Source organism: Electrophorus electricus, chromosome 3, assembly GCF_013358815.1.
Source record: "Electrophorus electricus isolate fEleEle1 chromosome 3, fEleEle1.pri, whole genome shotgun sequence".
Classification (NCBI taxonomy): Eukaryota; Metazoa; Chordata; class Actinopteri; order Gymnotiformes; family Gymnotidae; genus Electrophorus; species Electrophorus electricus.
In genome coordinates, this window is record NC_049537.1 from 7,164,357 (window position 1) to 7,180,660 (window position 16,304).

Below are 16,304 nucleotides of genomic sequence, written 5' to 3' on the forward strand. Positions count from 1 at the left end.
CTCTATATTTTGACGTGAAACTTCGGGATATACATAACTAAGATATTTGGAAATAGCTGACTACAGTACTATGGATATGGTTTTTTTTCCTTCTCATGATGGAGGTGTGCTGAGGAACTGACCTGTCTTATGCAGGTGTGTCAGGCTTCAAACACACTAGGTTTTGTGGGTGTGGGTGCAAGCGTGCGGGTGGACACATATATTCTGGTGGGTGTGTGCATGTGGGTGGGTGGGTGCATGCGTGTTGGTGCATGTGTGTGGGTGGGCTGTGCGGGCTGATTCATGGCTGACAGCTCAATGAATGCCAGTGGGGGAAGCCACTGACAGAGCATTTAGACCAGTGCTGTATTCTCTCAGGGGTTAACTGCAGAAATGCATACAGCCGTCGCCTCACTCCATAATGCATTCCCCAGCAGCACCCCTCCTATCAGCAAATGCAGACCTCAAGGAAATGTACTGTGTGCTCTCCACACAATGTGGGAAATTGCTTACTGTGACTGCACTTACCACAGAGCAATGTGGAATCGTAGATTAACCTTGCTCTGCTTTGCCTAATTTGGTTGGAGCGACACATCCTTGGAGCTGTGATGAGCCTCACTTGAGCTTTTCACGGGACACTCAACATGCGTTTTCCCACACAATTCAGGGGCATTTGTGATGGCAAGCGATAAGAAACGGCTTTCTGTTTAAGTGCATTTTCTGTGAATAATCAATGGTTCTTGCGTTACTTCTGAGGTGTGCAGGCCTGTTTTGTATGTTTTGTTAGCAGCGGGAATTTGCAGTGTTTCAAACATACAGCTGCCTTTTACTAAGGTCATTCATTCAGGCGTTCTGCTTTTATTACACCCATCAAGAGCCCATGATCATTTCCTCTTTTGCTGTAATGACTTTGATAAGTGAGGGTTCACTGGGAAATCTCTGTATGGGAAAAGAAAGTAACCCAATGAACTAAGGAAATTATGCAGTGGGTTAATCACAGATAAAGATTATACCGGTTGAGAGGGAAAAATAACACCCACTGCACAAAGCTATATAATGGTGTCTTATTAAAGCGGAAAAATAAGCTTTCAGCTCGCTACTGATAGATGGGCCTTCATCCCTTCCCATCCCTTTCAAGAAGGCACACGCTCATAGCATGTCTTGAAATGTTGATGCACCCTTTGAAGTGATGAGGAAGTGGATCGGCACAAAACTCCCACGATTGCAGGCGTTTTAACCAAGATACTGCTAATCTTATGTTTATTGATTAGACAGGCCTACTGTGTATCATGCTGCATAGTTGTTCATGTAGTAAAAGAGGTTAAACTTTTTTTATTGTGAGTTATATTTTAACTCTCAGATAGTGTGTAGGCACCTGCATTTTGTCTTCATAGGCTACTGCATACTGTGTATTGTCACATGAATACATTTGGGTCAATTCATATGCAAAGGAATGAAAGTAAAGTAGCACCTTGTCAGCCAAAATAACCCTCTCCTGCATTTTCTTAATAACTCAGAAGTGCACTAAATTCTCCTGTTTGTTTTCCTCTAAAGGATGTCTTTGTTCTTGTGAAATGTGCATATATGTATGCAAATTACAGAGATCAAAGAATAATGCTGCTTTAGTGATTGTTTTCCAATGTCATACCTACTATTCAGAACTAATGTGTGCTTCTTCTTCTCAGCAGGTGTGTAATTCAGTGTCAGTGTTGTTTAATGTTGATAGGGCTAAAACTTTCTGATCTCCCTGCACTTGTATTCACTTCACTCTTTCATTTCAGTATTTGACACTTTAGCAAAACATTTTACCACAGCATTGGGACAAAAGCTGGCATTCCCTCTAGCAAATCCTCTTCCCTTTCTCTCTCCCCCCCCCCCCTTTCATTCAGTTTTGCGTTTGCTGAGTCAGCTTCCTCAACTACATGTTGGAGTTTAGCTCCCTCTGCTATAAGGTGGATTCACCTCACTCTACAGAAGGGTATAAATAGATTTCATTGAGCAATACTGCAATAAAGATGCCTCCTAGTGTCGGGAACTCTGTGGAGGTTTTGGGGCCAGTAGCAGCGTGGCAGCCTCCTGTTGTGCTATATTGCCGTTTATTACTCAAGGACCTCCAGTCAAAGCTGCCACATTGGCACAGTTCTGATTTGTTCATGGGTTTTGATGCCAGTAATCTCTCTGTGTGCAAATTATGCCTCAAAGGAGAAATACGTCCCCCTGGAATTTTGGCCTACAACGTGATTATTTGCCATTTAGGACGCTAAATTATATTAAGCATAGTTTTATATTAGCATACTCATCTGATTATCATTATTGTCTCGTTTTATTAACATTTATCAGTACTAGCTATGTCCAAATAGTAAAACTATAGAAATAGTGTTTCTATTGTATGTGCACAGACTGAAAATACCAAATTACAGTATCTTTCTTGAGCTAAATAGATGGAACAGTATCCCAACCTTGAAGGCCATAACATTAACACAAGATTTTAAGGAAACCACTTGTGAATGTGGGTACATATGTTACTTTCTTTCACTCACAGCCAGGAAGTTTGGGAGTGGAGAAAATTTGAACATAACTGGCATAACTCGTGACGCAGCAGGGGACTACGAATGTGGCGCTGAGAATGATATCGCCTCTCCTGACACCAGGACTGTGAAAGTCACAGTTAACTGTAAGTATCTGCTCATTCTCATACCGGCTGATTCTGCACATGCACATACAATGATGTCTTTTTTTATGCTGGAGATACTGCTTTACCTTGAGAGGCAATGGTGCTGGCTATGGTGAAAATTAGAATAGAATTCATTGTGTGGAAGTTTTTTAATATTTAACAAGAGAATCCCCTTTTTGTCTGGGCTGAGATGATTAATTTCCAGTGAGGAATGGTCTCAATGTTATAAGGACTCTTCTATTATGCAGGTAATGAGTCTCTCAAAAGTGTGAAAAGACAGTAATGAGCACTCTACGCATTCATGATTTATACTGACTTTACCCATCATGCTTATGGTGATGATCTGGCTTCTCCAAAAAGAAAGGGGACACGTGACCATTTTCTCCCCCTCCTCTTTTCTTTTCGAAGGCGTCTTGTCTTATTTGTGGTCACTGGAATCATTAATCTCTTTGTCTATGTTGACGTGATATGCTGAATCACAGCAAAGCGTGAGCACATAAATCAGACACGCATATTCCCACAGCCGAATGTGTGTGGAGTGAGCCCATTAGGCAGAGCCTCCCTTCACCATTGGTGCACCAAAGACTGATGGGCAGAGAGCAGTGTGGAAATGTCAGCGTTTCGCTGAGGGGAGGCCGAGGACGGCTCTGCAGTCATAACTCGCATCTTGGCTCCGCCCTGTCGATTGTATTGACAGGTTCTAACAAAGCGGAAAAGATCAGCAGCGGTGTGCCAAGCTGTCTCCCTTGCCCAAGCTCTGCCGTTACTGTGTTCGGCAAACGGCAAACATTTTCAGCTGGTTTCATACTCTAATCTTTCCACGTGTGAGGATAGGGTGATACTGTGTGGAGGCACGGACATGATTTACTATGGCAGATGATGTCAACAATGCCAGTAGTTCTTTTTACCTTTGAAACATTCCAGGCTGAAGCAGCTCCTGGGGGTAAAATGAAGAGGCGTTTGGTTATAATCCCAATCTATCTTTTTAGCAACCCTTGTCCATCATGGAAGGTTGCTTCAGGCTGCAAACAAATTTGATATAAAACAGGTGCCAAGCCTGGAATTAGAAGACAGGATTACCTTACCATGTGCTAAAATAAAAGTGTGAGAGGATAGAAAACTGGTGAGCCAATCCATTCCATGACAAGTACTTCCCACTGTGAAATCTGAAGAAGTGATGGAATATTTTCTAACCAAGCTATGATTAAAGTTCTACTTGGTAGAAAAAAGATGTGGCATTACCTGTGTGTGTGTGTGTGTGTGTGTGTGTGTGTGTGTGTGTGTGTGTGCGTGCGTGCGTGTGCGTGTGTGTGTGTGTGAGAGAGTGTGAGTGAATTGTCTCTGGAAATACTACAGCAAATATGTAATTAGAAATAAGGGTGTGGCAGTTTGTTATTGTGATTCTTGGGTTATTATGCATTCTCAGTTCAATTATTATGGAAAAGAACTGTGAACCTTAAACAGTTCTATCTTGGAAGATAACTACAGAATACATTAACATTTAAAAATTTATTTAACAGCACTACGAAAGTATGTTGCTACATACTTGTCGTTATATTAGCCTAACATGACTATAGATAATGTGACTTGACTCTTGACATTTCAAGGGTAATCAGTATAATTAAATACACAGCAAAATAATCTCATTCCCCTTTGAAAATAATTACAGCTTTTAGGTAAGAGCAGAAATGACCTCTAGGCTAATTGCAGATTATGACCACTAATTGAAATAAGCAAATTTATTAGTTGAAAACAAATTATCTTCATGTGTGCATGAATGTACTTAATAAAGTTTTGTGTTAATATTAATTTTATTATAGCTCTAAAGTTTTCTCCTGCTGCAGCTCCATGGCCTGCCAGTGTCTTTTATAAATGCAGTAAGGATAAAAATGAGAACATGTAAGGGAATTCTTGTATCCTCTGTAGACACCATGAGGAGCAGAAGGGTTCCAGGTTCTGCTGTTAGGGCCTTCCCCTAACCACTGCTGCTGTGCCTTTGAACAAGGTACTTACCCTAGAAGTTTCTCTGAGGCTGCTGCAGTATAGCACCCTTGGCAGGGTCAGCAGGTTCTGCAGCCCTGCACTGCGTACATACGGATAACAACTTAACAGAAAAAAGAAAACATTGAGTCCATAAGCATGTGCAAAAGCAGCCTGTGGTATGCAGTAAAGTGTCTGTGTATATGTACTTGACACCTCAGTCACTCCCTTTTGTTGTTACGTTGCCATTACAAAAAAGCAGCCTACTGGACTCTAAGAGAGTCATCTGAATCTTTGCTGTCAATGTTATTGGAATGTCATGTACATCACTGAGCCAAACACACTGTTGTTAACAGTTGCACCCAGATCATGTAACTAAACAACATGAAATATGCAGCCTTTTTAACTGTACCATTGTCAGCCTGTAGTTGGTTGTAGTGTGAAGTTACCCAGATAAGAGACACTGCGATAACAACATCTGGCTCAGTGATCTACAAGACAGTCCAGTAACCCAGCACACAAACTAATTACCACAAAATGGGGCCTTGCTTTTGTATCTGAGGCCTTTTCTGTAACCTTAGCTAAATCAACATAGAACAGACTCCACATCTACAAGCCCACCACCTTGTCTTGACCTCTCCAAATATACATGTTTGGTGCTTAGATAATAAGACCTTCGATCTTGAAGAGGCTGTAGCGCGGTTCATCTCTCCTAACATGGTCGTGTTTGCTGAGCCTTTGGATTGTTGCTATTGTGAGCAGCACCAGATGTTCAGCTTTGCTTTCCTCCTTGCATCCATGCCCTGCTTAAACGCTGTCTCTGCACACATCACAGGAAAAGAAATATATAAACATGACGGATTAGGTGATGTCATGCAGCTCCGCAGATGGTTAGAATGTGGATGCAAAACACAACAGCTTCAGCTTTCTAGAGGCAACGTGACGCCTATGCTTCATATGTCATCCTGTCAGAATGCATTCTGGCTTAATGTTTGTTGGATGAACTTGGCTCATTTATGAAAGAAGGACATTTTCTTTTCATCCAAGCTAAGAACCTATCTTTTCTTGAGTGTGTCAAGGCCTTTAGATCTTAACATGTTAGGCAAAAGCTCCCATTAAAGTTGAAAATCCAAAATTGGTGATTGAGTAACACATAAAGCATGTGTCTTTCACTTTGCATCATGTTGCATTGTAGCTGTTGGCCTCTCTGGCGAGGGGAAAACACATTTTCTTTTGGACTAATTAACTTGAATCTGCAGGATGTTTAGGGTTAGCCTTTTAGCTATAATATGGCTCATGGGTATTAAAGTGACACCCAGCTTTCAGAATAGATAAAAGGAAAAAAATCATTGTGAATATGAAACAGGAGGGTTTCTCACCATAACACGGATAGTGTTGAAGAAATACTCAAGTTTCTACTCATATATACTTTTCATTTCCTCCTTGATGACAAGTGCATTGCTTATGTCGTGCACACTGATTTTTGTATTGCTGTATTTTTGGTATTTTTAACAACTGTATCTCATTGGTTAAACTCTTTACTAAAATGTGAGGGTTCTAGCCTATGGGGTGTGCTGTAATTTATCATACTAAAACAGGAAACCTTCTGTTACTGGCCACAGGCACTCAGTGACCCATCATTTCCATTTGACTTGAACTCTTGTTCAGATTTTTTGGCTAGTTTCCCAGACAGAAAGCAGTGATTCAGCTTTGGGAATGTTTGATTCGGTACATTTAATCAAATATTGTCAAGAGAGGAAAGTAATCGGACTAAAAGAATATTACAGTAAAACAGGTTTTTAGATGGTGATTGTCAGTGTAATTAATTTCAACAGAAGCTTTGTAGGAGATGAGACGTCAGTATTTTTCAGGTCCAGTAAAGCTTTATGTGGCTAATGTCTTCATTTTCCATATAGTATTTCTTATCACAATTAATTGCTGTTGCCTAATATACTTTGTTGCCTAATATACTTTGCTGTGTGTAATATATCTATATAGTAAATGAAGATGTAGGGGACAAATGTTGGCTATTGCTTCAAATTATATCTTCCTGCAAAAAGACATGAAAGGCATCTATTGACTGAGCTGTTTAGCCCACTGACTAAGCAGAATGTACTGCTGAAGCAACTGCTCATGGACCCTTATTCATTTTCATAAAGACCTCTGTGATTATTGCATATTGATATTATACCAAATAGACAAATAACAGATTGTCTTGACTGTCCAACTCTACTACACTGTACAAAATTGAATCTATTCTTCAATTTCATATGCCTGGAGCTAATTTGTCTACTTACAAAGATGTGAGCCTCTATGTTTAATGATTTCATTCAGTGTAATACATTTCTCCCTCACTCACTATTCTCTATGGGCCTTGCTCAGCCTTTGTCTCTTTATAGCATGACTGTTATTTATAAGGATTTAGTGTATTAGAGAAAGAACAAGATGTTATTCTTAAAATGTAAATGGAAATCTTAATGAATTAATAAATCTTTGCTGCTAAACCCAGTGCTGGCGGACAGAATGGGACAATGAGGTGGAGACGGTAGTTGAAGCAGTCTTTCTGTTAGTAAGCTGATAAGTCACGGACTGATGAGTCCCATTTCTTAATTGTGAAGAAAACTCATTCTAGACTGTGGCTGAAGCGGTGGATTATTAATTGATCTTTTAAATTAAAAATGCTATACTTGTTGGTAGAGCAATGCTCCAGGCAAAGTATTTGGGGTTTTTTTTGTTTGTTTGTTTACCAAGAGATAATATCAGTTCATTATTTATTGTATCTACCCAGAGAAATCACAAGACCAAGGTAAATGATTTGTTTGTGTCAATGGACTTGCAAGTTGTTTAGGTATCAGAGTGACATTTAACAGGCCAAACTAAAGCAATTGGATTAGTACATAATTTCTATTTAACCAGTGACCTTTGCCATACAGTAATGTACCATGTATCTAATAAGTCCACATTCTTGCCTCTGATTGAGGTGCTTCTAGTCCAGAGTTTGGCCCTCTTGACTGATATATTTATGCATGTTAATATGCATTAACCATCTGGTTATTTAAATATTATTATTTTTGTTGGGCTCATACTATGTGCATAGGTATTTTCCCACAACATTTTGTATCTTGTTTTTTCCATTTGCATTTGTGATCAAGCTGCTACTGGCAAATTTGTCAAACAGTGAGCCCTGCAGCACACATTTCTCACAGCAACTGTGCTATTTCCAGATACTCCCATCTGCTGGGGGCTTAGGAACTCACAGATGATTTACAATTGCACTCTTTTGCTATGGAGCCTGTAAATTACTAGGATTATTGGGCTTTCATGATTTTTACACTGCTACTTTGCATTAGCCAATTCTGGAATATGCTGCCAATAGTGACAACGCCTTGGAGAACCAATGTAATTGAATCTGAGAACTTGTGTAATAAATTTGCATTTAATACTGAACTCTCATTCATAGCCTGGATTTGTTGAAAATTGTTGTATTTTCTTTATAAAATACTACCAAAGCATACACCACCATTTAATCCTTTTTTGATACGGCATAATCTCTGTTAGCCATGTTATTTATGCTGCCATGAGTCTTATACAGCAGCTCATGCCCTCCCTCTCTCTCTCTCTCTCTCTCTCTCTCTCTCTGTCTCTCTCTCTCTCTCTGCATCTGTGGGCAAGCTGGAAAGGCAAAGCAAAGGATTACTCTGACAAGAAAAGGCAGTATGTAAACAAATCAAACTTTCTATAAACCTAGTCCTTTTCCTGCAAAGTGCAACTCCTTACTGGTTTCCTAGTTGGTGGTATAAGCTCATTTTAGTCATTTACATTCAAACACACTACCCATACAGGCTGCTGAATGAGTCTGAATATAAAGTGATTTGTCTCATTGTCTCTTAATTGGGTGTGCTCATTTTGCAAACCAAGCAACTGTTTTAAATCCGAGTGTTCATCCTCCAAACTGCTTGAGTTACGCCTTGCCTCTTCCACTCTTTATTTCCTTGATGACTTGTTGTGGCAGTTGTCACAATAGTTTTTCTTTCTTTGCATTTATAATATGGATAGTAATTAAGCAGATCATCCATTAGCGATGACAGCTATTCTGCTAGGTTGATAGAGTTTTGGGAGTTAGCTGTGTGGATATCTGTCACAGCCAGCTACCCCTATGCTATTAAGCCTCTATCAAGGCCTGCCAATACCTCACAATGCAGCACAAATCTTGTTGATCGATGACCTACAGAAATGTCTGTCATTTCTCACACCTCATAGATTTCACCTCCAACTCAGTGTTGCACAGAGGGTACAAATGGTTTAGAGATTATCATGCATTCATGCAATACTGAAGAGTAGTTTAGGCCATTGGAGGTTTCAGCTTCTGTTTACTGCAGGCTAAGACACAGATGTGTATGTTCATGCCCTTACAGATGCTCAGTCTAGTAAAGGGAATCCTTCTGTTCCTTCGGCGAAAAGCACATGGACATCTTCAATCTTAATATAATAAACTCACATTGATAAGCATGCAACACGGGATGTTAAATATTATTACTCCCCCACACCCAAAATGTCACCTAATGTGCCAAATATTTAAGGTAAACAAAGCCTCTTTTTTGGTGGTGGTGTTTTTTAACTCATTGGATGAAACTTGACAACCTTATGTAGAGGATGGAAGGACATAGTCTCATCAATAATGAAGTAAAAAAAGGATGTTCTTGAAGAATAAATACACAATCAATGCATTTTAACCCTTTCTGTCTTACCTGAGTCACAAATAAAAAAAATATTTTCTTTCTTTATTTGCTTGTTTGTGCAAGAATTTTATTTGATGCAATACTATTTAGCAATAATGGCAGCTTTAAATAACTTTTATTTGCACACTGTAATCATTTTAGGGGAACTATTTAGGTCTATATGTTTGGCAAAAATAATTGACAGTAAAAGAAAATGTGGTTAACATGAGAAAATCATACACACACACACATACACACAAACACAAACAATACAAATGCAGCAACCTTGTTGCTTATTGAAATTCCCAGTTTGTGTGAAATTTCTGTTTGAAACCTAGACTCCTGGTAACTATTGTCACATTATGGGCTTTATGTGATATGTGATGGGAAATGTATTATTAATGGATAAGAACAGTTCACAGAGCATTAACAACTGTTAGCAGTTACAGTTGTTATCAGATCTTTACAAGCTGAACAGAAGAATTCACTGGCTGGGACAATCACTTTTTTATTTTTAAATAAATGATTATTTATTAATTATTGATTGGGTCATGTCATGGTGCTCACTTCTGCCACTATATAACTGGGAAAGGGGCTCCTGTATTAACACTCTCAGCCCTGGAGAAGTAAGCGGAAAACCAAGGCAGGAAATGCATGTTATAACATAGCAACCTGAGTAAGGCTACATGTCATGCTTTTTGGTGGATTGGACCAAAACTATTTCTGAGAAAAGTTTTTAAAATGCCCAGTGACTGAAAAATAACGGGTTGAATTTCCTTGCATTGCATTGCTTTTGCATTGTGTTGCATTAGTATCTTGCTCACCTTAATGTGCTGCTGTTCACACTATAAAATCAATCCTGAACCTACTACCAAAATTGTCCAAATGTACATTATTTGTTTATTTATTTGTTTGTTTATTTTTGTAATCTTTGCATCAAGGTTTGCAAAAAGTCAGCAGAGTGTTCCTTCGATCTATTATTTTATTCTTAAATCTCACACTAGATGCATTCCACTCACTTCCTGCCCTGTTAGGATGAGTTAAGACTATACAATGCTCAGTGGGCTTCTGAGTGGGCTGGTGCATGGACTGTATGTCACCCAGGCCACAACTGTCAATTGGCATTTTTTCAAAAGAGCCAAACTCCTTGTGCATATGGTGAAACTCTGCGTTCCTGCTGGGTTCATCTGTCAGACACAAGCACTCTCTGGAGAGCACGTGGAGGAGAAATAATCAAAATAGTCTGCTAAACCAGCCTTTCAGTCTCAGGTGGGGGCATGAGTTCAGTGAGAGAAGCAAGGGGGATATTTAAACACTTTCAGTGTAAAAATGTCCCAGAGCTTTAAGTGGTGACAAGAGTGCTGTACCATAGTTTAAGCAGTTGAGTGTTCATTTGAAAAATGTTTTCTGAAATGGGTGACATTTTAAACCACAAATTGACTACATGCTGCAGTGTGCATTTACATCTTTTTTACATCTTTACATCTTTTTTTGGAGGCAGATGCGGGGGCATAAAATGAAGAAGAAAAAAGAATAGATGCTTGTGTAACACGAGAATGGCTAAATGTGTTTGTGTAGCATAAGGAGCGAGGCAGAGAGACTGAGTGGCACAAGGACGGGTATTCTGTTTTAGAGCCAGGTGTTAAGTAGGCATGGTAGTAAGTTTGAGCTAGGTATCTTCACATTTCCAGATGTGAAGTCATAGCAGTGATTTTCTGGAAACCAAATGGGAAAAAAAATAGTCTGAGCATAGCTTTTGCACCTCAGTGATTTACAGGTCATTTTCAAACACAGGTGTGTCAAGAATATATTTGCATCCAACTCAGACTTAGCCAGTAATTTAACGCTAGTCACAAGAACATTTACATGGATAACTGTCCTCAAGGAAGGAAATCGTGGCAGCTATTTTCTACTTTTCTATTTTCTGTTCTGCTTCAGATGTGTGTGCCTAGAAAGTGTGGACTGATTCTTCAGTCATCTCTCTCTCTGCGCCATCACGGTTCTCACAAGTGCTGTGTTCAATACTGAATTCAGTGGTAAAAACCAAAAAATTCATTGTCACAATGTGTAAAATCCAGTGAAAAGTTATGTAAATAATTTCTTGAATGTATCTTTTTTTCTGTTGAATGAATCAGATTGACTGAAGAATGATTTCATATGTATTTCAAACCCTGTACTTTTTTTTCCTCTGGCAGGCTGGAATTAAATGGCCCGTAGTTACAGCTGGGCTCTCTGACACTTGGAAAGAGATTTACACAATGTTTGAGAACATGAAAGAGCCCTCATTTCATATTCAAAGACCCTACCTCTGTTATTCAGACTTTGAACTTCTATTAAGCAATTTAGCACTGAGCGTTTCTTTTTGGTTCTCCCCACTGTGTTAGTAGCATTTCTTTGGCTTTACCAGTCCATAGTTATAATGTTATTGCTCTTCAAGTATAGCTACTCCCTTTTAGAATGTATTAATTATAAAGCTTCATATTTTAGGCAGTTCCCTAATTGATACCAATTCATTTCCTGCTTTTACTAGGATTTGATATGTTGCTCTAAATAGTGCTAAGTTCCAATCAAACTGGAATTTTGTCACTAATTCGGTTTTATCGGTACATTTACTAAGCCCATTTGAATTTTTGTCCACAGTTCCGCCATTGATCCACGAGATGAAGAGTCATGGCGTCCGGCCCGGCTTCACAGCCCTGCTGAGGTGTGAGGCAGCCGCTGTGCCCACTCCAGTCTTTGAGTGGTACAAGGGGGAGAAAAGGTAGGACCCAAACACAGTGTGATAAAAAAGGCTGGTCGTTTATCTCCTACTCATTTACTCATCATACATTATCAGGCATTGTAAGTTCATCTTTGATTCAAAGGGCGTGCTGCAATGAAGATTTATGTCAGCTGGTTCCTCTCTGTTGTGTAAAGTGGGCCTTCAAGCTGACTAGGGCATCAATGCAATCTAAATCCCTGTAAATATTCAGCCATTTGACTGGGTGAAGAGGGGATCCAGATAAGAGAATTTTCTGCTTTACTGCTTCAGGGAAACGTGGGAGCTACACACAGCCTCTTGCTGATGTTTTAGATGAATATTCATATTTATTATTCATACTTTCAGTCTCAAGAGCCAGTGCACTCTATATGTTCTGTGCTCCCCTGCTAATCAAAAATACAGTAAGATTATTTCCAACTTACAGCTTTTATCATTCAGCTAAAACTCAACAACCATGCTTTCCTTGTACTGTTCTGCTATGAATTGCTGAAAGCTTACACTGAGAAGTCTTACTATAAGGCTTAACCTTGCATTTTAATTAAATGTTTGCATAACCTTGCCACCAGTAAAGAGCATTCCCAGTTTCTGCATCAATCAGTGTCGACTCAAGTGGCAGTTCTTGAATTTAAATACCAAATTACCCCATTACCCATCATTTACCCACTCTTTCTGAGTACGATCTGAATCAGCAGTTCACACTGTGCTAATTGTAATTATAGGCTTCACTCAATTTATTCAAATTGCTAAGGAGGCCTTGGCACTGGTTCTAGAGTTTGCCTAATTTAAGACTACATTTGTTATTCTTGATAAATTCTTGATAATCTTTTTTTCTGCTTTCCCATGAAATTAGATAATGGATTATAAAGTATTGGTGTTGGTAACTTTAAATAATATCATACAATGACTGCTTTCTCATAAAATAGATAAAATACTATTAGTGGTGTAGACCGTAAGTGATAACATATAATAACATACTTTGCCTTCCACGGAATATTTCCTGTGTGGTTAGAATATATTTAATGAATGCTACTGTGTTTGATATATAGTATTAATCCGTTTAAACCACAGCTCTTTATCTATCTCAGTGCATTGGTATAGTTTGATAAACAAGTCAGGCTGGATTGCAATGCCCTAAAATAGCATGTGATGTTTCTAGGTCAAAACACTCTGCTTTAACACTGCTTTAACATTGTAACCCATTGTAGCAAACTGTATTGCTTTTATGGTTGTTGCTTGGTTAAGGACCAGTAGCATTCATTCCCCCTTGTAGTGATCATCCGTGTAAAACCTTTTGCTAACATTTGAGCAAATCTCAGTAGGAGAGCAAACAGCAGCTGCTTTGAGATTTGCTGGACATAAGGTCAGATGCATCTCTTTTGCTCAGAGAGGAACATGGGTAGTCCATCAATTCAGATGTGTTTAGGGAGGCGCTGCAGTGCCAGGGCAGAGGAGTTCCGTCTTCTGCACGTTGCACCTTGGCTCCGGAGCTTGTCATGCATGCCGCCCGCGTGCGGTACCGATGACAGCTTCTTCTCTGAGAGAGCTCGCTTCACAGCCGTGGCATTTGCAGACTTGCAGCACCTACCCTGTTGTTACATCACCACAGTTCATTTGCAGTTCACTTATGAATAGCTTATTCATGTATTAGGTTGGTGTATTCATCTCATCAGTAACAGCTCTCCATGATGTTTAATAATATGGAGAGTAATGTTAATGGTGAGACCAAGAATGCCCTTTTCCTCCTCCTTCTTCCCCTCAAAACCTCTGTTAAAGAACACAAATGCATCCTGTGCAAAGCTGTATTGGTTGGATGGGATAACATTTTGGCTGGGTTCCCATTGGGCAGGGATCGTATAAAAGGATCACTCTGTCCATCGCATTGCAATGTACTGATTCAGTTAAGCTGTCTTCTCAACCATGAGTGATTGGCATTCTTGTCCATGTTTGAAAAGAAGGACTGGCTGGGTTATTGTGCATCAGGGAAACCGTGTGGTTTTCCTACCCACAAGCGACTGGCAACAGGAGAGAAACAAAATGGGTGAAAATGAGATAAAAAAAAAAAAAAATGAAAGTGTATAAAAAACAAGACAAGGTGTAGATCATGAATATGAATCTAAAAATGCTTGCTTTTTATGGTCCATAAAATGTTTTTTGTAGTTTTTCACATCTAGTCATTAAAAAATTATATATGGACTGATTGAGCTTGGTCTCAGTTCAAATCCTGCTCTTTAGCATGCCGTGTATATTGTAAGACACCATCTTTCTATGTTTCTTTGTTTTCAGGCTTAGCAAGGGTCAACCAGGCATTGACATCAAGAACCTCAGCTCCAGGTCAGTCCTTACAGTGAGCAACATGACGGATGATCGCTATGGCAACTACACCTGTGTGGCTGTTAACAGGTTGGGAACAGCCAACGCCAGTGTGCCTCTGATTCGTAAGTAACAAGCATTAGTTCCTGTTGTTTGGCTCTCACGAAACTCAGAGCTGCTTTTACCGCATATGGCTCTATATTTACCACTGCCTGTGTACACGGATGCTTGTTTATTAGATAGGGAAAAGTAATGCATTATTTGGTTTTGTTGAGGTGTTTCAGAGAAGTGTCTTTCATGAAAGGTGTGGCAGTTCCTTTGGACGGCCATTTTGAAATCTTTAGTAATATCCTTGAGTTTGAGGTTTCAAAGTCAATGATAAAACTGGGATTGTTAACAAATCAGACCTAGACTGCTAAAAAAGCTGATATCATTAAAAATGCCGAATGAGAAGTGCTACTTGAGACGCCTGGTTTTAAATGAAGACCAATATAGAGAGTGGAGCCTATTGAAGACTCAATGGATGTGATGCAGTGGAAAAAAATAGACTGGCCAAAAGGCTTCCAGGCCCTGCCACTGCCCAGCCCCTCTCTTCTGCTCTCCACCCTGCTCCTCTCCCTTCCTCTCCTCCCATCTCTGCTCTCTTCCTCTTCTCCCTGGTGGAACTGCTCTGCTCTCTTTATCATGAACACTAATGAAAAGGAAACCCATTCCACTATCCCCATAATGAGAAATGGCAAGCAATTCCTGCGCAACACACACTGCCACATTTGCACAAATTACAAATCCAAGAAGCAGCCATCATTACCAGTGACTGAATTGCTATTATAATATCAGTCAATAGGTATTGATGAAGCAAAGGTGGGCTCAGGGACACATTAATATTTAATGGAGAGCCGTGACCTAGAGACAAGGTTTGGAGTGCAAATCAAAGTGCCTTGTGGTACTTGATGTTCTCCTCAATGTGAAGAAACCTGACACCGTGGAGTATTTCTAACCCAGTTCATGATCCCTCCTATCATATGCCATACATGCTATCCATTTTAAGCTGTTTTGAGTTGTGTAGTGCAGGACCTCTGTGATGTGGTAAAATCAATGCTGGTAATTCATGACATGCTAACGTCCTTCAGGATGCAGCAAACCAGCCTAACCTACAAATGCCTTTTCAGAGATTGTTTTCAGAACAGCTTTTTTAGAAAGTGCATGTACAAGCAACTAGAGAAAATATATGTAGCAAAAGATTTCAGAAGATCAGTGACAGTGCACTTCGTGGGTTTAATGAGTCTGATGTTTGTTGATAGCTTGTCCTTATTCATCTCCATCACATTCCAGAGGTGCTCTGGCTCTGTATACGGTAGACAGCCATGTCATCATTGTGTAGGTATAAAGCAGCACTATGCGAAAAGGCATTGCAGGGCTCACGCTGTTGGAAATGTACTGTGGGGAATATTAGAGAAGCTAACAATGAAATGTGGCTTTGCTTTGATTTTTAAAGAATTTAGAATTATTGGCTTGCTTATTGTCCATAAAACTTAATTGCCAGACTTACCAAAATTAGGGAATTTTGGTAGGATTAGGAAAAATCTTTGTGTGTGTGTGTGTGTGTGTGTGTGTGTGTATACCCATATTTGCTGATATAGTTAAACTATATCAGCAAATATGGGTGGACAAATATAAGTGGACTTCTTCAGCTCAGTAACTCGTACTGACTCCCTGGCCGATTCTACAGTGTATGCTCACATTTCGCTAAAACAATACAGAAGAAACAGTCCTGGTCTGGAAAACAACAACCCCCCACCCCCGCCAAAAACAAATCCCTCAACAGAGTGCTATGGCTCCACTGACAAAGCCCCTACACTCTTGGCAGGCTCTGGCTAATGGA

At 39.7% G+C, this 16,304-nt stretch overlaps 1 protein-coding gene across 3 annotated transcripts in view; it reads left to right on the forward strand.

The window, feature by feature from the left end:
- The window catches only part of negr1 (neuronal growth regulator 1), a 125,852-nt gene that overhangs the window by 49,230 nt on the left and 60,318 nt on the right, over positions 1-16,304 (forward strand). For all 3 annotated transcript variants that reach the window (XM_026998811.2, XM_026998812.2, XM_026998813.2), the window contains exons 4-6: positions 2,522-2,653; positions 11,992-12,112; positions 14,396-14,547. In XM_026998811.2, the coding sequence (XP_026854612.1) occupies positions 2,522-2,653; positions 11,992-12,112; positions 14,396-14,547 (405 nt within the window). The remainder of the gene's footprint in view (positions 1-2,521; positions 2,654-11,991; positions 12,113-14,395; positions 14,548-16,304) is intronic.